General features: G+C 34.4%; 2 protein-coding genes across 5 annotated transcripts in view; both read left to right on the forward strand.

Annotated features, from left to right (window-relative positions):
- LOC123682056 (ABC transporter G family member 14) overlaps positions 1-18,211 on the forward strand; it is a 162,785-nt gene extending 144,574 nt beyond the window's left edge. For all 3 annotated transcript variants that reach the window (XM_045620446.1, XM_045620444.1, XM_045620445.1), the window contains 7 exons: positions 7,691-8,237; positions 9,376-9,631; positions 10,950-11,129; positions 12,198-12,548; positions 13,208-13,354; positions 14,672-14,948; positions 15,803-18,211. In XM_045620446.1, the coding sequence (XP_045476402.1) occupies positions 7,691-8,237; positions 9,376-9,631; positions 10,950-11,129; positions 12,198-12,548; positions 13,208-13,354; positions 14,672-14,948; positions 15,803-15,986 (1,942 nt within the window). In that variant the 3' untranslated portion in view covers positions 15,987-18,211. The remainder of the gene's footprint in view (positions 1-7,690; positions 8,238-9,375; positions 9,632-10,949; positions 11,130-12,197; positions 12,549-13,207; positions 13,355-14,671; positions 14,949-15,802) is intronic.
- Positions 18,212-19,754: 1,543 nt separating this feature from the next.
- LOC123682516 (polypeptide N-acetylgalactosaminyltransferase 13-like) lies at positions 19,755-26,381 on the forward strand. 2 transcript variants are annotated; one of them, XM_045621162.1, is made up of 6 exons: positions 19,755-19,905; positions 22,360-22,536; positions 23,310-23,588; positions 23,855-24,024; positions 24,783-25,867; positions 26,119-26,381. In XM_045621162.1, exons 2-6 carry the CDS (start codon positions 22,391-22,393, stop codon positions 26,266-26,268), a joined length of 1,830 nt encoding a protein of 609 aa, XP_045477118.1. In that variant the 5' UTR covers positions 19,755-19,905; positions 22,360-22,390; the 3' UTR covers positions 26,269-26,381. The 2 variants fall into 2 exon arrangements, with proteins under 2 accessions (XP_045477118.1, XP_045477119.1); XM_045621163.1 differs by lacking the exon at positions 19,755-19,905 and having other exon boundaries at positions 22,241-22,536.
- The last annotated feature ends 200 nt before the right edge of the window (positions 26,382-26,581 follow it).

A 26,581-nucleotide genomic window follows, 5' to 3' on the forward strand; every position in this document is an offset into this window, starting at 1 on the left:
ATTTTGAAATGAACTCACAGTATTGGCGAGATAATTATTGTAAAAATTAAATAATCTGTGGCAAATATTTGTTTCATTTTATTCAATAAGAATATAATATATTCAGGGCGGCTTCAATCATATTCTATGCATTTGAATGAATTGCTCCAATGAATTTATAATTAATGCACTGCTGTATTTTTCTCTGTGTTGTGGTGTCTATAGAATCTTCATTTCATTTTTTTTCTGATGAAAAATAGTCCAAAACAAAAAAAAAATTTTTCTATTTCTGGCTGAAATTAAATAAAAGCTCCCAAATTTTTCATACTTATTTTCTAATATTCTAGATTATGTCAAAAACATTGGACGAATGCACTGGTTTTTACCGGAAAACAAAATAAATAGATAAAAATAATTTGTTATCAGAAAACATGAGTTTGTTTTCATACTGGGGATGATAAGGATAACAAACATCATTCGGATCAAATAACAGGTTAATATTGGCTCTCAATTCGAAAATGCAACATATCATGTTTTTTTTTTTATTTCAGTGGAGTAAAAAAAATATTAATATTGAAAAAAATTTACAACTCTTTTCGGAGTTGAGAAAATTGGAAAACAAATTTTGAGAATTTATGCACAATGTTGCACCATATTGCTTTTAGTACAATATTCTCGAATTTCATTTTATTCTTCGGTTTTTTTATTTCGTAAAAATAATGGAAAAGTTTCAAAAAAACAATGAAATTCAACTTTCAATCGAAAAGTATTTCAGTAAACTCGAAGAATTAGCCTAGCACATATTATGAAAGATTATTCATATAATCTCAACAATATTGTTACATTCTACTTCTCCTATTCGATAAGATTGGTGAAAAGCTTGATTTAATTCAAAAATATCACAATTTTTATCTGAAGTCTAGTTTCCTTCGAGATAACGATATCTCTAACTCCTGAAGAGAGAAACATTCAAACATTTTTTGACGGTGAGAATGCATATCTTGAGTAGGAAGAGATATCAAAGTGTTCCCACACTTGCATTCACACTTCCTACGGTTCTCAAGCAATCTAACGGCTCTATTGGACTTACTGCTGTCCCAATCCCTATCAAAACTCATGTCGAAATTTTCTTGCTATCGCCCAATCAGAATAACAAATTCTAATTTCATTCATTCATGTTCAACGCCCAAAATACGACAAGCAAATCGTTCCATGGGGACCTTGTAGTTATTAATTTTTGAATAATTTCGGTCTCCAAAGTCAAACGCAAGCCGCATATTCAGATGCAGGATTACAACATCACAGAATCAAGCAGGATTCCTCTAATAAATGCATATATTTGTTTCGAAATGGTTTTCGTTGAATGCAGTCGAGATTTCGGTATACAAAAAGGAGATAAAATTGATAGCCCAATCAAACGGTATATTTATGCTTAAGAACGTTGGAGAATTTTTATTATAAGTATATGACTATCATCGACTTATTGCATCTATAAAATTTCACTAGTATATTCAAGTGTCGAACTTTTCGGGAAGTACTCAAATTTAGATTGCTTTGGATGGAAGATCAATGAGGAAATACGTGGAAGAAGCTAATTTCATCGTAATATCGTGATTAATAATATCAACTTTCATGGTGGTTTGTCTATTAGATGTTTGAAAGTTAAGTGCTCATAATAATTAGTTCGATGCGTGATGGACTCAATATTGACTATTCTTGAACATCTCCTTTCAAAATACATACTGATATTTATATTCATGGGAAGATATGAGAATTTCTTTAAGCACAATTCGTTTTTCAATAGGTTGTTGTGAAGTCAGTTGCATATGTCGTATTCTGAATATCTGGAAAAGAACTTTCTCTTGTATTTTCACTGAATTGACGGTAAATGAACTTTGAACACAATTAGAAACTATATGGTGTATTTAGGCATTTCGTGGATAGTGTATTAGTTTGTTGATTCGAAATGAATTGTACTTGAGAATCTATTATATAAAAAATTATGTCTCAAAATTTGCCTCAAAATATAATGGTACTGATTATGAGGTTTCAATTGAAGAGACAAAATTTTACCAATACTTGAATACCTTCTTGACATCATACACTTGAAAATATACAGGGTGTCCCTGAACTATATTTACCAGTGAACTCTACAGGGTTTTCCAATAGGATACAATTATTATTCATAATGGGTATAATGGCAACATTGTGTAATAATTATTGACATTTCTTATGTCATTTGTGATCAGTGATTTATACCATTTATTCATGAAAATAAAACACTTCAATAAGATAAGAAATTGTTTTACCAAAATCAGTGCTCATTTGTGAAATAGGGCTCGATATTTTCTTTTGACAAATGTTTCTCGACGAAGCAACAGCTATTTGAAGGTTTTAGGCGACAAAAACAAACTTTTTTAGTGGCTCTAACTAAATACGGTGAACAGATTAACGAAGAAACGATGAAAATTCAAATCAGATGCGTCTCAAACAAGAGTTTTCGAAGGTAAATTTCATAACATATTTTTCGTACCTCAATATTTTCCAACATTGACGTAATATTTCGAAAACTGAATGTATTGTCCTGGAAAGACTCTATTTCGTTTTTGAGAAAACCAAATTCAAAAACTTTTCATCATCCTCAAAATCAGAACATATTGTGGCAAGAAAATGTTGGTGTAAAATTTACCCTTAAGCCTCAAATCTCTTTTATATGATGAGGCATACCACATTTCGTGATTATCTATGTAAGTTAAAGAAAATTAATGAAATAATCTCAAGAGTCTTAAATCGAGCAACAATTTTCAAAAAAATTTTTGCTTTCCTCGATTTTTCATTGTAGAATACAGTGGTGAATTATTGACCACTAATTCTGAGATCCTGTAGCGTGATATGATTTTTTTTTAACACGGAATGAGGGATTGGAAAATAGAATCAACCAAGTTGAATTCAGTGGACACTAAAATCCTATTACATGTGGATATGAATCAATATCTATCAAATTTTAATGTAAACTGCTTCCACTGCAGGAAACAGCTACTTTTCCTTTCAATATCTGTCACATTTCTAACGTATCGATCGAATAAAAACACAAATTTATGCTTCCCACCAACTGTCGATGTTAACACCAAATAAACCAATCAGCATCCAAATAAATAACGATTATCGGAAATAAAGACGTCTGAAGCTACACTAAATAATAATTTTATGGCTACGTGAGCATTTTATGGTTTCTACATTCACTTCGTTTTTTCTCTTGTAACGGAGAAACTCCATTGTATGTATCAAGTTTCAGCCCAATATAGTTTTTTACGATGCACCATTTTCGACAGATTTCGTGATTTTTATTATCGTATCTGTACCATGTGAATAAGAGCAGCAAAAAATGAAGGATACGGAAATTCATCAAAATGAAGAGAAAGAATATCCATTATTTTCATTTCAAAATTTCGAGGTCTCCCACATCACTCGAAAGTAGGACACATGGATTGTTACGTTAAAGCAAATTGACTCAACAAAAATATCTACAAGTTAAATTTCTCATTCTGAAAATATGAGAACATTTGATAAATAATATGAACCATTATCTCAACAATTAAGTTTCTTGTGGAAACAATTAAACGGATTTTTCGAATTATTCAGTGATATTTATTGAGACCACTAAAAGTGAATATTTTCAATTCGCAACACAATTAAAAAAAAACTAAATTCCTAGAGGTCTGAGAGGAATTTAATTTAATCAAATCTTCGACTTTTGATTGAGGAATCTATCAGTATTTACTTCAAGAATCGAAAAAAACCTCCAATTTAGTCATCAACCTCAGAGTAATGAACATAGATAGAGGGAGCATATGTCATTTTCAGTAACTTAATTTTGTCCCCAACATGAACTATCAAATTTGACATGAAGCGCGCGGAAATGAAAACATATCAGTGATACGATATTTCAATTCGCGACTTTCTCCACAAAGAACGCATTTCTTATGACCCATAGTCAATCAACGTTTCATATTAACTCAATATATATTGAAATAAATACTTAAATATATCAGAAATTCAGAAAACAAACTTCAAGGGCACCAAACGACGTGAAACAACCGATGACACTAGGAGAGCAAAAATTGTCAAACCTTGGATATCAGCAGTTAGATACAGAAAATAATAAATATTCTGCTTATTATAAATTCGACAACTAGGAAAAATATCGGATTCCAAATATTCAAATTCGCATATTTAATCGAGAATCACTCAAATAAATATATTTCATTCAATATAATATACATTCATAATGATATTGTAAAATTGCGGATTTGAAAATATATCACAATCCGACAACGTAATCTAACCATGTTGGGGACATGTAAAAATTGTGTATACTTCCTCTATCTATGTTCATTACTTTATGTCGTGAACCGATATGAAGAATTCTATTCTGCTTTAATTATGAGAATGCCAATAAATACTGCCAATGGGCACATCTATAATTCGGATGTCAAATATAAATTTCTTGATTATACCTAACCAACTTCACCCGTAGAACAAAGATCAATTATTTGTCTTCACCCGGAGTACAAACCAGATAAGATCAATTATTTGCCGCCATGTATTCACTATTATGTACTAAGTAATCTCCAGAGTCATCCCCATAGGGGTGAAAGACATCATGAACTTCCCCGTCAAAAGTTGCCTTATCGCATTTGAACTTTACCGTAATATTCTCCATTTTATATGGTTCCAACGAACTTGAAACTGAATTTGCAGTTCCCTATGTTGAACTTCTCGGTAATTATCCTTCCGTTGTGCCTCCACTATCCCCCAGAATGCTCTGAATATTGAATGAATGCAGAGGTCGTGAACCTGTCCGGTTTCTCTGTTTGTTTTTGCTTACGATCGAATGAACGACATTATGCAACTATGTGTTCAACACGTTGCTCGAAGTGCTCCTGAAACGATCCATATGATGTGAGGTTGAGTTTGGAGAGCAGTTCGAAGGGGCAGTGTTGGATTTAGGGAGGGTAGAATTTTGAATTTTGTGAGGCTTATTCCAGAGAAAAAGTTAGGACTGAAATTATGGTTTACAAAAAAAATTGTGAAATTTTGAATGGAATTCAATTTTTAAAGAAGTTATCGGAGAATCAATTTATGACATCTTCACACTGACGATGGCAATCAAGTTTTCTTGATCTTCATTGAGTATTGAGAAACCGATTTGCGACAACTCGATCTTTGGCTCATGAGTGGTTAGGAGAACAAGGCCATGCTGTAACTGTCCGAACAGTTTACCGCCGGATAAGGTCTTTTGGACTGCAGCATTATCGACCCCATCTTGTGTTACCTCTGACGGTTCAGCATTGCCGGCAAGGATTACAGTGGTGCAGAGAACGTCAACATTAGACTGTGGAATGGCATCAGGTTGTCTTTTCTGATAAATTCCGATTCTCCTTGGGTGCACATGATGGCCGAAGAAGGGTTAGACGACGTCGGGGAGAAAGACTTGAATCTCAGTTTTATGTTGAGCGTCTTGTACTCCGGAAAGTAGGCGTTATGGTATGGGGTGCTACTGCAAATGCAAGAAGGTCACCTTTAGTCTTTATTCGAGGTAACATGACAGCGCTGCGTTACCTTCAAGAAATAGTGGAGCCATATGTTCTCCCTTACCTTAACCGGCTTGAGAATCTAATATTTCTGCAAAATAATGCCCGACCTCATGTAGCCAGAGTTAAACTTTTTCGAAGCGACTCATTTGAATGTTCTGCCATAGCCTATCAGATCCCCTATCTTTCACCGATAGAGCATGTTTGGGACATCATGGGTAGAAGGCTTGGAAATTTACCCCAGCTCTCACGGACCTTGGCGGCTCTGAGACTTGAAGTATAGATAGCTTGGGATAGAATCCTTCAACAAAAAATAGACCATCTTATTGCATCAATGCCGAGACGTGTTGAGGAGTGGACAAACACATTATTAACAAATTTATTAAAAAAAATTTTGAACTCTTCATTATTTTCTCCAAATTTCAATCATTTATTCCTTGCTATACTATCTATGTTTCACCAAGAAAAATATAATATTCAAAGAGCTCATTCTGGTTGTTGGTTTTTTTTGTCAATTAGTTTATTATTTTTTCTACATTCATGCAAAAAGCAAAACTTTATTGAACTATATTTAGTGGAAAAAAGAAGTTCTTTATTGCACTCATCTGTCATTCTACTTCAACGTGCTGATGGAAATCGTCTACAGTAGCGGAGGGATACGTGGAGGAATCACATGCAAACAAACTCAGTGTTGCAAAACAAATATTTCAGCCTGAACGAAATAACGATGTACAGTTACCAAGTACTAGTCCGTTTACAGAAGTAACAAATCAAGAAGTGGATTTGAAAAGTACTTCACTACGAAATATTCATATTGAAAATTGCACCAATTGTTCATTCACTTTTAACATTGGGGGTAAAAATAAAGTTTGAGTGAAATTGTTCGTAACGTATTAGTTCCTGTTTCAATGCAAATCGATATTAATAATAAAGAATTCAAGTTGCGCTTTTCATTTTCCTACACCTTGTGCCGCACCTCAATAAATCATTTTTTGCTTTCTGCATGAACGTAGAAAAAATGTTGTATGCAACTCGTGCAAAAATTGTTTATTGCCCTTGACGTGTTGTCCAACTCGGACTAACGGCCTCGTCGGACAATTTCACGTCGAGTGCAATAAACATTCACTTTCTGCACTTGTTGCATAAATAACTAGATAGTCAAACTTATAAAGCATCAAACTTGTTTTAAACATGATAAACCACCAAGTAGTAACAGCTGAAACAGTTCAACAATAACATAACCGAAGCAACTCTCTAAAGCAACATACCGTGTAGTTCTCAACGACAAGAATAGAGAATTTCCATCATATCCGAAGTATCCATCCTTATTACCTCTCTCTAAATCTCCACAGCCATCAGGTTAACACCCTCGAGATCTCCTTCATCATCCAGGATAATATTAATGTTGAAAATGTACCTCTGCTGCATTCTGCATGCATAGTGAATTAGTTATGTTGGGATAGGTACAGGATATGTCCCTTATGTGCGCCAGAATGGGTTGTTCGAGTTTGCGGGGGTGAGTTCTGATGTTGTTCACCCCGAATACATCTCCGAGTTACGTGGGAGGATGCTGAAACGTACGGATCTCTCAACACTTATTGCTTTCGTAACTCGGATGTACTCTGGGGAATTCCGGAAGAGAAATCCAATATGGATACTTGTTCCTGGTTTATGCAGGTAGTGGATGGCTTATATTTCTTTGGGTATTATAAAGGAATGGCAGGAATCTGTTCTGTGAATTTAAGATAGAAGAAAAGGAGCAGATCCTAAAACTTGAAATTTTATATTGATCGCATAATAAGAAGTAGGGAAAATTCAAGAAGAATTTGGGGAAAAAACTCGAATTTCAGTAAGAAAAGATCTGACTGAATAGAGATATTGAGTGTACGTATTTTCTCTGGGTATAACACTTCTGTAGTTACCGAGTATACACCTCATACCGATGCAAATTGGCGAAAGCGCTGGTTGCAAATTGGCGAATGCGTTTTAACAAAATGGCGAATGCGCGGCTATACAAAACCTCTCCTTAAGCTCATTAACTGGGTATTCACTTGGAATTTAATTCAATAAACTTATCACTGCTGTTCAAAATAACTAACAACCGCCTTTTTTTTCAGACCAGCTGACACGACAGTACATTTTCCCTGTCTAATCACCGAGAATCGTCCTCTACCAGTTCACTTAGCCTTCAGAGGCATAAGCTATGCTTCCGCTGGTCGTAAGATCCTCCACGATATCGATGGTTTGGTCAGACCCGGCCAGATCCTCGCTGTCATGGGACCTTCAGGATGTGGCAAAACCACCCTGCTCAACTGTCTTAGCGGACGTCAGAAACTTGACTCCGGACAGATCACACTCAACAGGGATCCTATGTGCAAAAGATGGAAGAGGAAGATCTGCTACGTCCTCCAACAAGACATCTTCTTCACTGATCTCACCCTTAGACAGACTCTGGAGTATACCGCAAGGCTTAGGTTACCTGATACCTTGAATTATACGCAGAAGATGCAGTATGTGGACCATATAATAGACGTGCTAGAGCTGCAGCATTGTCAAGATACCATTATTGGAGACTACATGAAGAGGGGACTGAGTGGTGGAGAGAAGAAGAGGGCTAATATTGCCTGTGAACTGTTAACCAATCCATCACTCATGCTTCTTGACGTGAGTATTCGATTTTCTATGTTGTTGTTTCTGTGTCGACGAGGAGAAACTATTGTGTTGATCTTTCCAATCGTGTAATCGATGTTATTTAACTTCCAATTCACCAACAATATAGTGGTTGTCACGGTTATTTACCACTTTTTAAAAGGATCTAGACAGAAAAGTATAAGTAATACTAAGGCTATATTTTGGAAGTTCTATTGTCCAAAGGATGCTCTCAGCGGAAAAGACATATTTGTTTTATGTAGAAGTTTTGCATGATTTTCTTATTTCGTTCATTACCACATCATTAGGTATGAATCATACAGTAATAAACATAGATAGAGGAAGTATACCCAATTTTTACATGTCCCCAACATGGTTAGATTACGTTCTCGTTGAATATATTTTCAAATCCACAATTTTACAATATCATTATGAATGTATATTATATTGAATGAAATATATTCATTTGAGTGATTCCCGATTAAATATGCAAATTTGATTATGTGGAATCTGATATTTTTCCTAATTGTCGAATTTATAATAAGCAAAATATTGATTATTTTCTGTATCTACCTGCTGAAATCCAAGGTTTGACAACTTTTGCTCTCCTAGTGTCATCGGTTGTTTCACATCGTTTGACGTGCTTGAAGTTTGTTTTCTGAATTTCTGATATATTTAGGTATTCATTTCAATATATTTTGAGTTAATATGGAACGTTGATTCACTATGGGACATAATAAGTGCGTTCTTTGTGGAGAACTCGCGAATTGAGTGTAATATTGTATCACTGATATGTTTTCATTTCCTCGCGCTTCTTGTCAAATTTGATAGTTCATGTTGGGGACAAAATTTGCTTTCTGAAAATGACATATGCTCCCTCTATCTATGAAGTTACTCTGAGAATGAAATCAATGGGATTGAATAATTGAGAATGTTGAGACAGAACGTAAATTACTGTAGATTTTCAAAATGACCACTACTTTTGATACACAAACAGTTGTGCTCCCGACATTATCTTCCCGAACTTTATAAAACATTTTAACGACTTCCACGAAAATGGGTCACCCTATATGAAGTGCACCCAGTCAACTTTATCGAAAATATTGAACCAAAAATATAAAATTTGAAACTAAGCAATAATTTTTTTTTTCAGGAACCTACCTCTGGATTAGATTCCCATGCAGCTCATAGTTTAATACAGACCTTAAAAAAATACGCGGTGAACGAAGGAAAAACAGTTGTGTTAACCCTACACCAGCCTTCTTCTCAGATATTTCATTTATGTGATAAACTTCTTCTTTTATGTAACGGACAAACCGCATACTTCGGTGATACTTCCAAAGTAGTGGATTTCTTTAGTAGTATTGGGATGCAAATTATGCCACACTATAATCCTGCAGATTTTATATGTAAGTATCTGTAGATTCTATGTTTATCTGAAATTGGTTCGAAGTTATATGAAAAACAATAGGCCTCTGATTTGAAATAACTTCCTACAACGTTTGATTCCGTATGAAGTAGTTCCTCTTATGTGGTTGAACTTGCGGCTTTCTCGGTGGCTGGATTGGTGAGAGCGTCGGACTAGTAATTCAGAGGTTGCGGGTTCGAGTCCCGCTCGAGGAGGTACTTTTTTCGGAATTAAAAAACTTGTCTGTCATGCTAATATATACAGGGTGGCCATTTGAAAACGAAACAGACGAGATTACAGACGAAATAAAGTTTTTCGATAGAAATGCTCGGACAGGTCGATTTCTGTTTCGAGGGGGACAACTTAAGATGTAGGTTACGGACGCATAGCGCTTCAACCCTTGCTACTACAACCCTCACCCCCAAATTTTGAATAGGGAAGATAGGGTGAGTGATACCTCATTTGAAAGGTATTTTTATACTGATTTCAGCACAGTAATTGTTTTTTCATTTTATGCATTAGTTCTCGAAATATTCTTAACTAAGTATTTGAAAATGAAGTGGTGTTTTCATGGCACTTGTAGTGTTCGACATTTTGAGCTTCAAAACAACCATGACTGTGGCTTCCTTCCTAACTAACTAACGCATGAATATTTCGAGAACTAATGCATAAAATGAAAAAACAATTACTGTGCTAAAATCAGTATAAAAATACCTTTAAATTGAGGTATCACTCACCCCATCTTCCCTATTCAAAAATTGGGGGTGGGGGTTGTAGCAGCAAGGGTTGAAGCGCTATGCGTCCGTAACCTACATCTTAAGTTGTCCCCCTCGAAACAGAAATCGACCTGTCCGAGCATTTCTATGGAAAAACTTTATTTCGTCTGTAATCTCGTCTGTTTCGTTTTCAAATGGCCACCCTGTATATTTCTCAATAGGCTTTTTAGTTCAGTCTTTTGAGTAGTCATCATAGTCCCCTACATTTGAACAATAAATATCATTCGAAGCCACATTAATATGCTTTGAAAAACCCTTATTTTTCATTTTTATCTATCAACTTCATAATACAATTAGAACACCCTTCAGGTTATCTTATTCTTTGAATAATCAATGAAAAAAGACACTAATATGAAATAATTCTTCCTAAAACCTAGATTTATTTATTTTCCATCGTTCTCATAACCATCATATCCTGTCATCATAATTTCTTTGATTGCTATAATACATAATATCCGAAAGGAAGTTGGAAACAGTAGACGTCAAAACAATATGTAACGTATCCGAAACTTCTGATTGATTTTTTCATTCAATTTTTTCCAGTGGAACAAGTAAAAGGATCTTCCGAGACGATACAAAGGATTACAAGCGCAGCAAGAGAATTAAGGAATAACAGTGATTATCCTTCGGAACTACGCTGTCATAACTGCTCTTATGTCAACGAGAAATTGAATAATCACAACAATACGTTAATACCAACTGGAACCTATCCTGCCCTTGAACGTAAGTAGTCATAACAAAGTTTTCTATGATTAATTATTCAGAAAGACATAGGCGTACAACTTTTCTTCCGCCTTTTTTATTCGGAATTCGAGGATTTATTGTGAACAACTGGTTATGCATTTATGAAACAAAGTATTATCCATTACTTGCTACTTCTTTTTCCATTTTTCGGGCAGCTTATGAATCCCGCGTTGAAAAAACTGGTCATCTTTTGAAGCGATCCACGAATCGATCCAATTTTTCACTTCTTCATAAGACCGGAAGTGCTGGTCAGCCAGGCCGTGTGATCGCCTGTGATTGTTTCAGTCAGTTTTAACAACTCATAATACACTACGCCGAGCTGGTCCCACCAAATACTGAGCATTACCTTGGAACCGTGAATATTCGGTTTGGCCGAGGACGTAGAAGCATGGCTGGGATATCCCTGTGATTTTCTGCACTTGGAATCATCGTAATAAATCAATTTTTGGTCTTCAGTCACAATACGATGCAGAAATCCCCTCCGTAGTTGCCTCGAAAACAGCTGTTCACAAGCAAACATCTCGCGGCCTCAACTCGTACGGCACCCAATTTCTTTGTTTCTGAATCATTCCCATGACTTTCAGGAGTTTTGAAATGGCTCCCAATGATCCTACCGATCCTTATTGCGTTTGACACGAGTCTTAATCAAGTAATGCTTCCAATTCTGAATCTTCGAAAACCTTCCATCTTTCTTCCATCGTCATGCTGGTCTTCGACGTCAAAATCGCCATTCTTGAAGCGTTGAAATAACTGTCGGCACGTTCTTTCACTAATATCGGCCTCACCATAGGTAATTGAGAGCATTCGTTGAGCCTCAACCGCAGTTTTCTTCATATAAAAGCAGAAAATTGAAGCCTACTGTATGACATCGACGATCTATCTATTTCGACTACCACTTACCGCTACAGGCAACTATTGCAAAACGGCGAAAGCAAAGTTGCACACCTAATAACATTTCAATTCTCTTGCTTCAATTCGCCAAAGTACTTCATTGAAGCAGTCTTTCCACATCCTAATTTTTTTTTCTATGTTTTTGAAAATTTTCAGAAGAAACTATAAATTCAATGGAACCAGATGTCAGAAGATTATGGCTGGACACGCACTCTCACGCATCCTCCTCAGCAAGTTCCGAAACCAGTGATTCCGATTGTTATTTCGCCTGGCCAACTAGTTTTTGGACGCAACTCAAGGTCTTAGTAGAAAGAAACTTCCATGAAGCCAGGCCTAGAATGCTCTCAAAACTGAACTGGTTGCAAACGATAGGCTTAGGTATTATGGCAGGAGCACTTTGGTATGACTTGAAGAGAGATGAAGAGCATCTGCACGATATTCAGGGATGGATGTTCTTCTCAACGACCTACTGGATGCTTTTTGCGCTTTTTGGAGCACTTAGTTCATGTAAGTATCAATAGCTAAAGCAAAATCTCATGTTCTAGATAGGTTTGATCAGGTTAGACTATTTAAACTATACTGTTTTATGTTCTGGATAGGTTGTGAAGTACTTTTTTCTGGCAGTCTTTGAGTAACTTCAAATCAGTGCAGTGTGTGTAGCTGAAATGTCATTAGATTTTTATCTTAGTTGTGATTTTCTTAGGTTCACAGTGCACAGCGTCTTCAAGGACTTTTATGCCTCCACGAGACCTGTTATCGCCAATGCACCATCTTTAGATCGCCATCCAGTTCCAGAGTTCTAACAAACTCCAGTATCCTGGAGGTTACTTCCCCAAAACCACCATCTTAATCTTTTTTGTTTGCTGTCTGTATTTTCTTTATTTGTTTCATTTGGTTTGAGGAAATGAAGATGAAGTTTCCAATATTGCTCAGTCAAATCTAGATTTTCCTCTTCTACAGCTTCTAGTGCTTATGTCAATGAGTTTACAATATCTTGCCAGCAGACAGTTTAAGATTCAAACTCCAAAATCGTAGCAAAATCTTACTTTTCTTCCGTCATAGTCTTATATTTAGTAGTTTTGGCAGTTAGGTTTCAGTTTGTGAATTACTTCGATCCACCTAGAATTATTTGGCTGTTGTTTAACGGATACTTGTTTTTTTTTCAGTTCCTCCAGAACGGGACGTCGTCAATAAAGAAAGAAGATCTGGCGCTTACAGATTATCAGCATACTACCTCGCCAAGATGATTGGAGAGTTACCATTAACCATAACATTACCAACATTATATCATTTTATATCTTATCCCATGTTGGGTAAGTTCAACATCATATACGATCCTTTCCAGATTAAAATGGTTTCTCTAATTAATATGAAATAGTATATATAATTCAATCATTCACTGTGTACCTCAACTGCTCAGATGGAAAATACTCAAGATGCTCTTGCATAATGCCGAAGCCCAATAAATATAATATATAATATTTGTGTCCTGGTGGAGTTTCTTGTTTCTGATATTCTTCCACCTAAATGCAAGTTTCGAACGAACATTGCATAGATCATAGAAATAAGTTCAGTATCTTCGATCGACAATCTATGAGTCAAGTTTCAACAACTCTATCAATGTAAAGGGTGTTTTTTTAGAGTTCTAGAACTTTGAATTGCAATAAAACAACGATTGATTATTCGATTGACATGAATTTTATTGATCCGCAAGATAATCTTGTGGCATTAGATTTTTAATATGATTTCTGGTATATGATTGCCACGGCTGGTTCGGATGTAGTCCACTATGGACGTCCAATTTTCGATGACTTTTTCCAACATTTGTGGCCGTATATCGGCAATAACACGGCGAATGTTGTCTTCCAAATGGTCGAGACTTTGTGGCTTATCCGCATAGACCAATGACTTTACATAGCCGCACAGAAAGTAGTCTAGCGGTGTTAAATCACAAGCTCTTGGAGGCCAATTCACAGATCAAAAACGTGAAATTAGGCGGTCATCAAACGTGTCTTTCAATGAATCGATTGTGGCACGAGCTGTGTGACATGTTGCGCCGTCTTGTTGGAACCACAGCTCCTGGACATTATGGTTGTTCAATGCAGGAGTGAAAAAGTTAGTAATCATGGCTCTATACCGATCACCATTGACTGTAACATTCTGGCCATCATCGTTTTTGGAGAAGTACGGACCAATGATTCCACCAGCCCATAAAGCGCACCAAACAGTCAGTTGTTCTGGATGTAACGCTGTTTCGACATACACTTGAGGATTAGCTTCACTCCAAATGCGGCAGTTTTGTTTGTTGACGTAGCCATTCAACCAGATGTCCGCTTCATCGCTAAACAAAATAAAATGGACGTAGTGCGCGATACGTATTCCGCACAGAACCATTATTTTCGAAATAAAAATTGCACTATTTGCAAGCGTTGTTCATTCATGATGAATTGCCAAACCAAACTGAGAATAAATCACTTGACAGCTGTCGCCATCTTGAACAGTAATGGAAACTTGAAGTTATATACCTCGAAAAAAAACACCCGTTATATTAGCTTCCCCCTTTTAATGATTTCATTTAGGCAAAGAACTTTTCGTACACTAGAGTGTAAATTTATGCATTTTCTCTGCAGGTTTCCAGTCGTACTATGTGATGTTCACCCTGCTGGCGTTTCTGCTGCTCAACACGATAGTAGCTCAAAGTGTGGGATTCTTCATTGGTGCATGTTGTATGGACATGCAGGTCAGCATTACAGTCAGCGCACTCTACACGTTGGCAACTCAACTCTTTGGTGGATATTTAGCAACCAACATACCACCAGCATTGTCGTGGATGAGATACTTCTCTATGGTCCATTACGCTTATCAGAATATGCAGATCATCGAATTTGGTGAAGGGACGCCGATAAAGTGAGTTGGATCTTCATTTTTTTCGTCACCAATATTGATCAAGTCGGCTTGGTTTCAATATCTGGTAGTTTTTGTGTACTTATGCAATGATACAGAGCCTCACTTGTCGCAAAATCGTTCAAGAATAGTACTCATTTGTATCTAGGATAGTGGGAATTAAATGGAAAATGTTTTGGCATAAAAGGTCTATCGCTACTCACTTCGATAGCAAACATTCACGTGTGGTTTAAGTATGAATCTCATTTTTGTTTGATCGTAATTAGTGCTGCCACTGCATCCAGTAAAGTTCCATCAGTTTGTGCTTTTCACAGGAAGTTTTGGGGTAGTTTTGATTTCTTCAATTTTATATATATTTTGTAGTTCTGAAACCGAATCTGGGGTTTTCAAATCTGGGGTTTTCGTGACGAAAACATATGAAATCGAAGAAATCAAAACTACCCCAAAAAGGAAATTTTTGCAGATGAAATAGGTCAATTTTCAACTATCTTTTTAGCCAAATCGGTTCATCTGACAAAAAACTTAGTGGAGAGACTCTTTAGGAAATTTTATAATCTTTATTTTCATATGGGAAGGTCATTCACGAAAAAAAATGATATTTTTCGAATAATATGCTGATAAAAAACAAAAAATTATATTTTTTAACTTTTTTTGCCTTTTTTCAAAGTTTCGTCACGAAATTTTGGTGGCAAACCTCAGATTCAATATCCCGAAAACATGTATAATCGAAGGAATCAAAATTACCCCAAAACTTTCCCTTGAGGGGTCCTTGTGATTCTAAGTTGACTGGACTAGTATCAAATACGATAATTTTGTTAGAAAGTTGGTGTATTTTTCAACATTTTTGTTTGTTTCAGATGTGGCAACCACTCCAAATATCCTATATGTGAGGTTTCCGATCACATACCAGTATCTGTCATATTGGAGGCTCAGGGAATATATTTATCATTAATGGCAAACATCATTCTTTTATTCATGTTCTTACTCACTTTCCGGAGTTTAGGATATTCAGTTTTGCGCTTCGTCCATAACCCTAAGTGATCCTAAAAAACTTTTCTGAACCGATGCATCTAGAAAATGTGATAATATACCTTAGTATAATCAAATGAATCATCCCTGAATTATCGATTGATTTCCTCTAATCGATGTCATTTTTAAATATTCGAGCTCCTCCAATTTATAGAATTTTAACTGACGTTGTTCATCAACTAGGAAAATTGTTGGTAATTTTAATTAGGCCGAAATCCTATGAGAACGTTGTTTTTACTTCACAATAATATTAATATTAATAATTGACAGTTTTGACTGCTGTAAATTTATTTTACAAATAGGCTGTGCTTACATTTATAATAATAATACTATAACTCAATTCACGTATCTTTCGTTTTAAGATAAGGTTATACTATGTAATCATTCATTCCAACTTGTATCGTTTTTGTTTCAAAGAATTTTACCTGTTAGTGTTTAGGTGTTCACGACTTTTGAAACGAAAGGCCATTTCAAATTTCACTCCAAAGACAGACAGATAGATGCGTTTGGATAAAATGTGTACACCATGTACATTAACATGATGAAAACATCGAAATATATTTTTTTTTCGAGAGAGAGGAGAGTTTTTTAGGATTGTGCCTTGGTTTTTATGAACTAATGTGCCAATGATCTACAACCAGCTACGGTAACTGCCCTTAACCGATTTGTATTATAGAAGGAAATTTATAGGGAGCTCAGTATGAAAATGTTTCGATATGTGGACAGTACTGAGCTCCTCGACTTTATAAAAATTTTTATCCGAGTTTATATTGGATACTCGTAAATTTGGTATGTAAGAGATATGCTAAGTAAAGGTTACTTCATGTTAAATGGAGGAAATTTATGAAATAGCGCGGCACTGCATCGATATGAATTTTTTTTTAGAATCATATTTTTGTGATCCTGATATGGATGTATTAGTTCCTGGCTGCAAAATTGAAAAAAAAAGAGATTTTACGACTCTAACTAACCAACTGGCACATATGAACTTTCAACTGATAAGACTGTTTTTCCACAATCATCATTTCATAAATTTCCAAATACTCATACATAATCGATTATTCTTATTGTATATTTTTATTATTATTGTAATTTTAACTTAGGGACATCACTGAAATAAAGAGTAGATTAAAGAGAAAATTCTATATTATTGTTTATTTTTATTTAATGTAAATTAGAAACCTAAAATATTAACCATAACCACGTTTGTTGATTACCAATCAAGTGTTCATGCACTCAGTCAAAGTTGCCCAGGGTTCAAGTCTTTTCTGAAAAATCACCAAACTAATGTAAGGTTGTACAAAAGTTATATTTATACTGTTTCGTTTTTTTCTCGGAGGACTTGGGGCTGTAATATAACCATATAAATAATTATTTTATTCATTGAATCTGCTTTTTTTTTATTTATATTACTTGTAAATAAATTTTAATCTTGACCAAACTGAAATTTGATTTTTTTTTCTTTTGCATATCTCTGTTTACAAGCCTGCGACACTTGTTCGTTTGTTGAGAAGTTATGCACTTGGATGTGGACATTTAAAGTTTTGGTGTTGCATATTTTGAATATTTAGGTGATGATATATTGGTCGATGTGCTGATTCAAATTAATTTGGAGATAAAATATATCCATTTTCAGCTAATCAAAAAAATTTGAATAGACAATAATTTATTACTTTGCTGGATTTGGTCATATAAAAATTCATTATGTTAATGAAAGTTTCTTTCTGTTGTAATAATATTTGAGAATATTCGCTTGTGCTTACTCCGAACAGTTTATGCTAGTCCAAAATATTCGATATATGTTGTGAGATTTACATATTCTGATGGAGCACCAATGTGAGAAGTGTTTGACAAAAATATTCGTATTTTGTGAGCGGATTTCACTGCTAGTATTCAAAAGACAGGATGTAAAGGACGAATTGATTATGTATAACCCTAGATTAGCGTTTGAGATGTATTTCTTGACTGTTAAAACCAACAACTACTGGGTAAAAAAAATGCTGCCAAAAGTGATTAAATAGATAAATTGAATTTTTGAGATTTGATATCAAAATATTTATCATATCACCTTATTGTGTATGCTCTGTTTCGTAATATTTATCAAATGCATCTTTTAATACTTCCATTTATATGTATGATATGTACAAAACATGAAACTCATGTAGAATATTCTATGTTATAGCTACTCCTGGTCAATGCCAGGAAATATCTATCAATATATTGATTCTTTAATATTATACCGTTGTATTAATTCACCTGTTTCTGTTTAATTTTTTTTTCAATGAAATAATTTTGTTTGATGGATAAATGAAAAATAGATGGAATGATCAAATTATTGAAAGTACCAAAAAACCTTCAAGTTTTTAGTTGCTATGTTAATAAGTGAATAAAAGCTTTTTTGCTTGTGTATATACTTGAGTAAGTTGTAGTCACTTTTAGTTTCCGATTCCGAAATACTTTTCAGACAATCCTGAACAACATTTCTTACGTCTGTTGGTCTTGTAATTACATCCTTTTTTGATTTGATTTAAATTCTCTAGGATGTATCTCAATATTTAACATTCTACAAATTCGATTTTGATGCAATTTGGTATGGGTATTCAGATTAAAACAGGTTTTTTTGAAGTCTAAATCAGAACTTCTTGGGAGATAATAGTGTTATAAGAATAAAAAATCTCATATTGTGCTGACAATTTAGAAAAGAGTGATCAAGAAAAATAATGTAATACCTATTCGGAGTTTTCTTAGATTGAGAAGTTTTGTCTCATTAATAATGAGAAGAAATTTCATGAAAATATCTATGAAATTATTATCATCTCATTATGTAACACCCTGCATACAGTATTGTATGCTTCAGAACCCAACATCAAACAAAAAATATCCTATAAGAAATAAAGATTTTTGCCTGGTGGAGCAGATTTCAGTTTCAAAGGAACAACAAAATTTCTGGATATCACATTGGATGAACATCTTAGATGAAAGGAGCACATAGAAATTAGGAACAGCTTTTTGAATTCGGTATGTTTTACCATTAGAGTACTGACCAAATACCTGAGTAAAGAACTATTGAAAACTATCTATTTTGCTACTTTAGAATCAAAAATGATATATGGAAAATAAAGGTATGAATCGAATAGACATATTAAAAATTTCTTTGATGAACAGCCAAAAGTTATTTAGGTATAGAATAAGATTCCTCAGAGTCTATGCAGTTTACATCCAAGAAATGCCTGAATTTTCTTATACAAAATAAACAATTTTTCTAAAATAGTTCGAGTCGAAACAGTTATGAAAAAGAAAGACCCACAAACATGTATTCTAAGAATCATCTTAGAATAACTGATATTACCCAATACAAATAAATATGAAAACATTTGAGAAATGTAAATAAGTCAAGATTCTTATGATTTTGGAGAATTTTACTGTTATTGCTGATTATAGTTACTAGAAATAAAGATGTTTTCTATTCTAATCTACATTGCCGATGTCAGGTGAACCCAAAATAACAACACACAAATGCGGAGTTCCACGAATTGCATTGAAGCGTAGAAAGAGAGATGAATGAGTATATGGTGCCAATGAACTTAGGTATACAGAGTCAAATACAGATAAAAGCTCATCGCAAGGTACCATATCACTGACCTACCCTTCTTCTGGGTCCCTTTTCGAGGATTCAGGTCCAAAATATCCACCCACCGTAACAAAAAGAACCAACCGAGTCAAACCTACCAGATCATCATCATGGGTTCAGGGTCACTCGGTCGTCTTGGAAATAGCTTTGAGTTGGTTAACACTCTTCGTCCGGCAGGCAGACCATCTGTTGTGTTATGTTCGGAGCGTTGTATTCACTTCAAACGTCATGTAGAGGTGCGAATTCAAGGTTTTTCGTGTTTTGCGTTGTGTTATATCAGGAAGGATAACTAGCGAGTTTGTGAGTATCGTATTCAACCTATTTGTGATGGTATTTTTGATGAATTAGAATATTACATACCGGTGTTTTGTTTCTATGAGGTTGGATAGTAATATTTCGGCTTACTGTTTGAATGACTTCCTACAGGTTGGGCAACTGTTACTTTGTTAACGCAGTTTTGATGATTTTAGAAGCTGGAAGTTGTTTTATTTTACATTAATTCTCGAATTTTGTGGCGATATTTATATACACGTGTGTAGAGACTTTTGAGTTGTACAGGCTGTTCTTGAATTGAAGGTTCTAATGAAAGTCCTAAAAACATTGGACCGGACCGCAAAAGAACAGTGTTTTAAAGTTTGACTTTTTTTGATAGCATTTATAATTCACAAGATATTCAACTGAAATTGGCCATAGATATTCATCACATTATAGCAAGTCTATTCAAGAACTCAAGAACTTTATTGGTAGACCATTGGTAGTTCAAAAAAACGGAAATAAACACTGATCTACTTTGGTTTTTTAGAGATTCTCTCGAATTTTTCATTAGGAAATCCAACTAATCAAAAAATCCAGTTAGTGAACTGTGATAATGAATTGATTAACAGTTTTGCTGAATATTTTCCCGATACCTACGTAGTAATGGTTCATAAAGTTCGACAAACTCGTAAAATTGTAACGAAAAATGGGACTAAATATCCCTAAATCTCGAAAAATAAGCGTTTTTTCTTAAAATTGTTCGAATAATCAGTCATTTTTGTTTGTACCTCTAATTTAGAAACACCCTGTATATTACAGGAATCATTTTACATGCATTTCAACAACAGAAAAAGTTTATTCAGAAGTTAATTATTATAGGATTAGTTAATGTACAGTTGAGTTCATTTACACTTCTAGGTAAAAAAATAATAGGAGTTTGACTATGAAACAAGAATAATATGTTTTTTATGCAAATTTCGTTTCGTCTTTGAATGCGGTTGTATCTAGTCGATTCTCTTTTAGATCTTCTATAGGTAGAAGGAAAACTTTTCAAGCATCTGTTTCGATTTATTGTCATTTAGAAATTCATTCATTATAAAAATTGAAGATATACTTTTTTGGATATTTTCAAAAATCGGGAAATGCTCTTGAGATGGAACTATAAATTGAAGGATTGCTTAAGGATAACTCTCAAATTCAGCGTGAGAATGAGATACTTTTCAATTTTCTCTTCTCTCCCATTTATATTTTCCTTTTATCTGAGGTTTCAATATTTGCCCACATTTCAAATATTTTTATTTTTATCCACTGGTTCTCATGGGACCTCTCTGCAACTAAAACACATAATACTCATTTTGTGAATTTTGTTTTCTTCCTGCTCATTCTATGCTTGTTCTTCTCATTCTAGTATTGCATTCTCTAGAGAATTCACCGCAGTCGATAAAAAAATCCATGAAGGTGTTCAACATCTATATTCAATGATCTTGTGTTACAATCATCTAATTAACGAAAACAAAAGAATTGAGACGTAATTCCTGCTTCCTTCGATTTATGATGTTACGCACTATCTCTTCTAGATAGCGGAACTAGAATACCGTAAATGGAGTGTTCAATACATAGGCGGACATGCCAACAAGGCGAAGGGTACTCAGGAGATTCAATATTCAAAAACGAACAAAATTTCTGTTTGTGTTAGAATTGATTTGATTCAGAATGGATGTAGGATGAAATACAGATTTATACAGAAGGAAGTTAATCTAGTAAAAAACAGAAACACAGCTGAGATCAGGTTCCAATCGAGTAATTTTTTTTTGCACAATCCAGTTTTTACTAACGCTATATGTTGTTCAGAGAGTAGGTTTACTGTTTGATAGGCCAATAGCGTCGGTATGTCTCTATAATAATCCATCCAATTTCACAAAAAATTATAAACAGAAATAAGAAAATAACGAATAATTTATAAAAAAATTAAATACATTAAATATAAACGTTTCTTCAGTGAAATTGTCTATAGTAATATCGTGTATTGCCTTTAGTATATGCTTACAGTTCTTGATACTGAAATCAAATATTTAGCCTAATACCTTTGAAGTGCTAATTGAAGAATAGTTATTTTAATATCAAGGGCATGATCTGAGGATCACGACTAGTAAATCCCAGTGCCGTTGGCTCGAGAGGTATTAACCTCTTTCAACACCCTTGGTGCATACAAACTTGCAACATTTGGAAACAATTTGAAAATAGCTTTTAGGAACTCTAGGAACCGTCATGAAAACTAAAAATGTATGGAAAAAATACCTAGTTGCGCTACTGTAGACTATTCACTTTTCTTCGAAATCTGTAGAGTTCTTACATCACATCCAACAAGTTATCAATCGCTAATAAATTCACTGAACACAATCACGATAACAGCGATTAAAGTGTTGAAAGTCTTCAAAAACGCAAATATTGCAGTATAATTGGTTGATAAATCGTTTTTAATCGAAAAATACGTTTCAGTCCGTTGTAATGAAAGCTACTTGGGAGGAGTATGTTACCAAGAATATCACGAAAACTAACGAGGATAGTTTTGGCGGTGATACTAATTCTTTCCGCTGTGCTGATAATTTCCGACTTGAATAGAAGAAGAAACTATGACCAGAAGAACGAGAAGATTCATCCGAAGCATATTTTTAGGTGAGTTATTGCTGTTTATATTCAATTTTCTCTTTACCCCTTCAATAAAAGTGTAATCTTAGATATTAGTCATATTTTTCAGCTTTTCCCATTTTATTTCATCAATAACTTTGTTCTTTTAATCTTTAAACCCTGGTTTACATTGACATAATAAATAGTAGAGTTCACTGTCATACTTTTTTTCGAAATACTCTATTATGCTCATTTTGGTAGAGTAACTCTATTCACGTTTGTTAGTAATTTAAAAAGATTGTTCTAAGGCAGAAGTACACAAGCAGCTAGAAAGACACTTTATCATCTGCTGAAATGAAACTTGTGTGTGTGTTTACATTGGTATAGTCAAAAAACAAACCAGTAGAGTAGATTTAGATTGTGGAAGTGGGGGTAGGATAGTCGAGAGTACTCTATCACAAGTGATATTCACTTAAGTCTCCCCTGCACTATCTTTAGTACTCTACTGCCACTAACAAAACCTGTTTACATTATTCTAGTAGAGGAATAATAAGCTCTCTATCACCCAACTCTACTAATTATACCAATATAAAGCAAGCACAATGGGTGAAAACCTATCTTGAATAACATTAAATATTGCTAAAAAATTTTGAACATGTATATTGTTCCGTAACGTTAGACCTACTACTTAACAATAACTTCAGCGCTTCACCTGTTTTAACACATAACAGTCATGATGAATTTTACTCGAGAATAGAGCAAACACATTTTTACATTACATCTGAGACATATTATGACATAACTTTCTGTTTATTTTGTAGGGAAAATCAGGAGGAATACATCGATAAGCATGGCATCAAAGTGGTCGTGGGTCATTACATTGGCAACGATCTCAAGAATGTACCAAATGCGACCTTTGAAATTATGAACACGAATTTTTTCAATCCAAAAAAGGATGCTGGTAAAAATGGAAATCCTGTGTTTGTAGAACCAAAAGACTTGATTCGTAGTCAACAGCTGTACAATATTAATAAGTTTAATTTATTAGTTAGTGATAGTATTCCATTGAACAGAAGTCTGCCAGATATGAGAAGAAAAAAGTAAGTCTATGAATATAATGGAATAATAAAATTTTCCAGCTGAATCGATATTCACCTTCATAGAAATCATTACCAATATCTTTCATGCTGTTATATCTTTTATTTTGCTCTTTCTATCTTCAACAAGAAGAATCTATTGATGACTGAAGATCGATATCATGAATCATTGAAAACAAAAAAGCCTCTTATCAATACATGCTCTTTATTCGTTTTTTCTGTGTTGTATAGAAAAAAATAGTATTATAAACTTCTTCTCTAATTTTCAGATGCGCTCATATATTCAATGAGTGTAAAGACTGCCCAAAAACTAGTATTATAATTGTCTTCCACAATGAAGCTTGGTCGACTTTATTGCGTACTGTATGGAGTGTCATCAATAGATCACCTCAAGAACTGCTGAAAGAAATTATTTTAGTGGACGACGCTAGTCAAAGAGGTAAATTGAAGACTATGACTAACTTATAATTGATATTATCACGATGAAGTTGTTTTTACTTGCTTGTGTATTGTATACAATGTGATTCAAAAAGTATTTGATCTTCTTTAAATACTTTGTTTCATTGTATATAACAGTAAATGCTTGATGATTTTCAAGTTTTCAAATCAATTGACCTTACAATGAACATTAGGTACACACATCAGATAATAACGTTATTTCCTGCTTATTGGTTGATATTTTTTTTAAGGAAGTATTATTTCTAGATTTTCACGCTGTTACTAGAGTAGAAACTTAAGTAATAGCTTTATAATTGAACATAATGCCATAATTACCTGTAGGTAGAGTTTCAGAATGAAAAAACCTCAACATAACAGTCAGTGTCAAGCACTTGATACCTACATATTTTTTGTTCATTCATTAAAACGTAATTATTGTCATAAAACTTGTAGAAATTATTTTACTGAGTTTGGATTGAAGATAAACTATTAATATAATGTCGATAGGAATATCAAGCATAACGTGTGGTACCTACATAATTCCATTTCATGATTTGACTTCCTAACAATTCTCTATTGGTTTTCAAATATATTTTTGAAAATTAATATAGGTATGTGATCAACTCTTCGACCGATGATTTCTTTTATAGAAACAAGTCTAGAACTATTCAAAGGACCTAGTAGTTCATAATCAGGCATCTACATTTTAATGTTTCTTTATCCTACAAAAATGTATCAACAAATTTCTTTTCTCGACAGATTTCCTGAAGAAGCCACTTGAAGATTATGCAGTGAGTCTTCCTATAACTACCAAAATACTCAGAATTCCAGAACGTGTAGGACTTATCAAAGCCAGACTCAAAGGTGCAGCTGAAGCAACTGGAGATGTACTAACCTTCCTAGACGCACATTGTGAGTGCACCAAAGGTTGGCTTGAACCCTTACTCACAGTAATAAGAGATGACCGAAAATCTGTAGTATGTCCAATCATCGACATCATCAACGATCAAACTTTCGCCTACGTGAAGAGCTTTGAACTCCACTGGGGTGCTTTCAACTGGAACCTTCAATTCAGGTGGTACACTCTTGGAGGTAACCAACTCAATAGGAGGAAATTGGATCCTACTTTACCATTTGATACTCCTGCAATGGCTGGAGGTCTCTTTGCTATAGACCGGAAATATTTCTATGAAATAGGGTCTTATGATGAAGGTATGACGATATGGGGTGGAGAAAACCTTGAACTTTCATTTAGGGTATGGATGTGTGGTGGCAAAGTTGAAATAGCGCCTTGTTCTCGAGTTGGTCATGTCTTTCGCAAAGCATCACCTTATACCTTTCCAGGAGGTATTGGAAGAACCCTATATGCGAATCTGGCAAGGGTTGCCTTGGTTTGGTTGGACGAATGGACCGACTTCTTCTTCAGGTTTAACGATGCTTCTTATAGGGTTAAAAACGATCAGAATGTTACAAGCAGGCTGCAACTGAAGAAAGACTTGAAGTGCAAGAGTTTCGAGTGGTACTTGGAGAATGTTTGGCCCCAACATTTCTTCCCGTCCAAAGATAGATTCTTCGGACAAATCAGAAATGTGGCAACTGATTGGTGTTTGATAAAACCAGATACAAAAGGCATTTCTAATCAGCCAGTTGGTTTGGCTACTGTTGAGCCTTGTCTGCGTAAGAATGTTACTCTGGAGATGTTTGTGATGACGAAGGATGGGTTCATTATGACAGATGACTCGATATGTTTGGATGCCCCTGAAGCAAATACTACCACTTCTGGTAAGGTGAGGATTATGGCTTGTAATGGGGCATCAAGGCAGAAATGGATGTATGTAAAAGAGGTGAGAACAAGTCCAGAAACAATCATTTTTCATTGAACTCGATGTTAATTGAATACCTATGTTCCAATATAATTCAAATCAAAGAAAATCATAGAATAGAATTGAGTAGAGGGAGGTTTCCAAAAGTTCCTAGTTTTGAGGAATGATTTTTAAAATACAAACTTTTTTTTTCAAATTTTGCTTACCATTCACGCATTATTTTGCCAGAAATCGATTACATTTGTATTGTGACATATATTTTTGTATTTCAGACTAAAGAATTAAGGCACGTGACAAACCAAAAGTGTTTAGATGTACCAGATACATCAAAATCTGCGGATGCTCTTGTGATACAAGATTGTAATGGAGAAAATTCACAAAAATGGAATTTAGATGCTGTGAAGTGGACGAATAAGTACTAAATTCACAAACTAATTATTTATTATATTTATTGAATTGTAATTTATTGTTTTCGATTCCTATTTTTCATTCTGTGATAAGTAAATACAAATATAAAATTGTCAATTAAGATAGACATGGTTTTTTCATCTTTTCTATGATATCATTTTTTAGGGAAGAAATCCTGAATGCCACACATATATGTATTGAATTAGAAATCGTTCTTTATATATCGATTAAATTCAATAATTTGATGAAGGATTTCAGTTAATTTCTCCTTATGTTTGTGACGTCGAGATTTCTAGCATTGTATCTTGTATCAGCTGTTTCTTCTGA

Source organism: Harmonia axyridis, chromosome 6 (genome assembly GCF_914767665.1).
Source record: "Harmonia axyridis chromosome 6, icHarAxyr1.1, whole genome shotgun sequence".
NCBI lineage: Eukaryota > Metazoa > Arthropoda > Insecta > Coleoptera > Coccinellidae > Harmonia > Harmonia axyridis.

What these genes read in the sequence shown, in the direction of transcription:
- LOC123682516 (XM_045621162.1), top strand. Translation starts at nt 22,391, where the DNA reads ATGTTACCAAGAATATCACGAAAACTAACGAGGATAGTTTTGGCGGTG. An exon ending in CATCCGAAGCATATTTTTAG is followed by an intron (nt 22,537 to 23,309) that starts GTGAGTTATTGC and finishes TTTATTTTGTAG; the next exon opens with GGAAAATCAGGAGGAATACA. An exon ending in CCAGATATGAGAAGAAAAAA is followed by an intron (nt 23,589 to 23,854) that starts GTAAGTCTATGA and finishes TCTAATTTTCAG; the next exon opens with ATGCGCTCATATATTCAATG.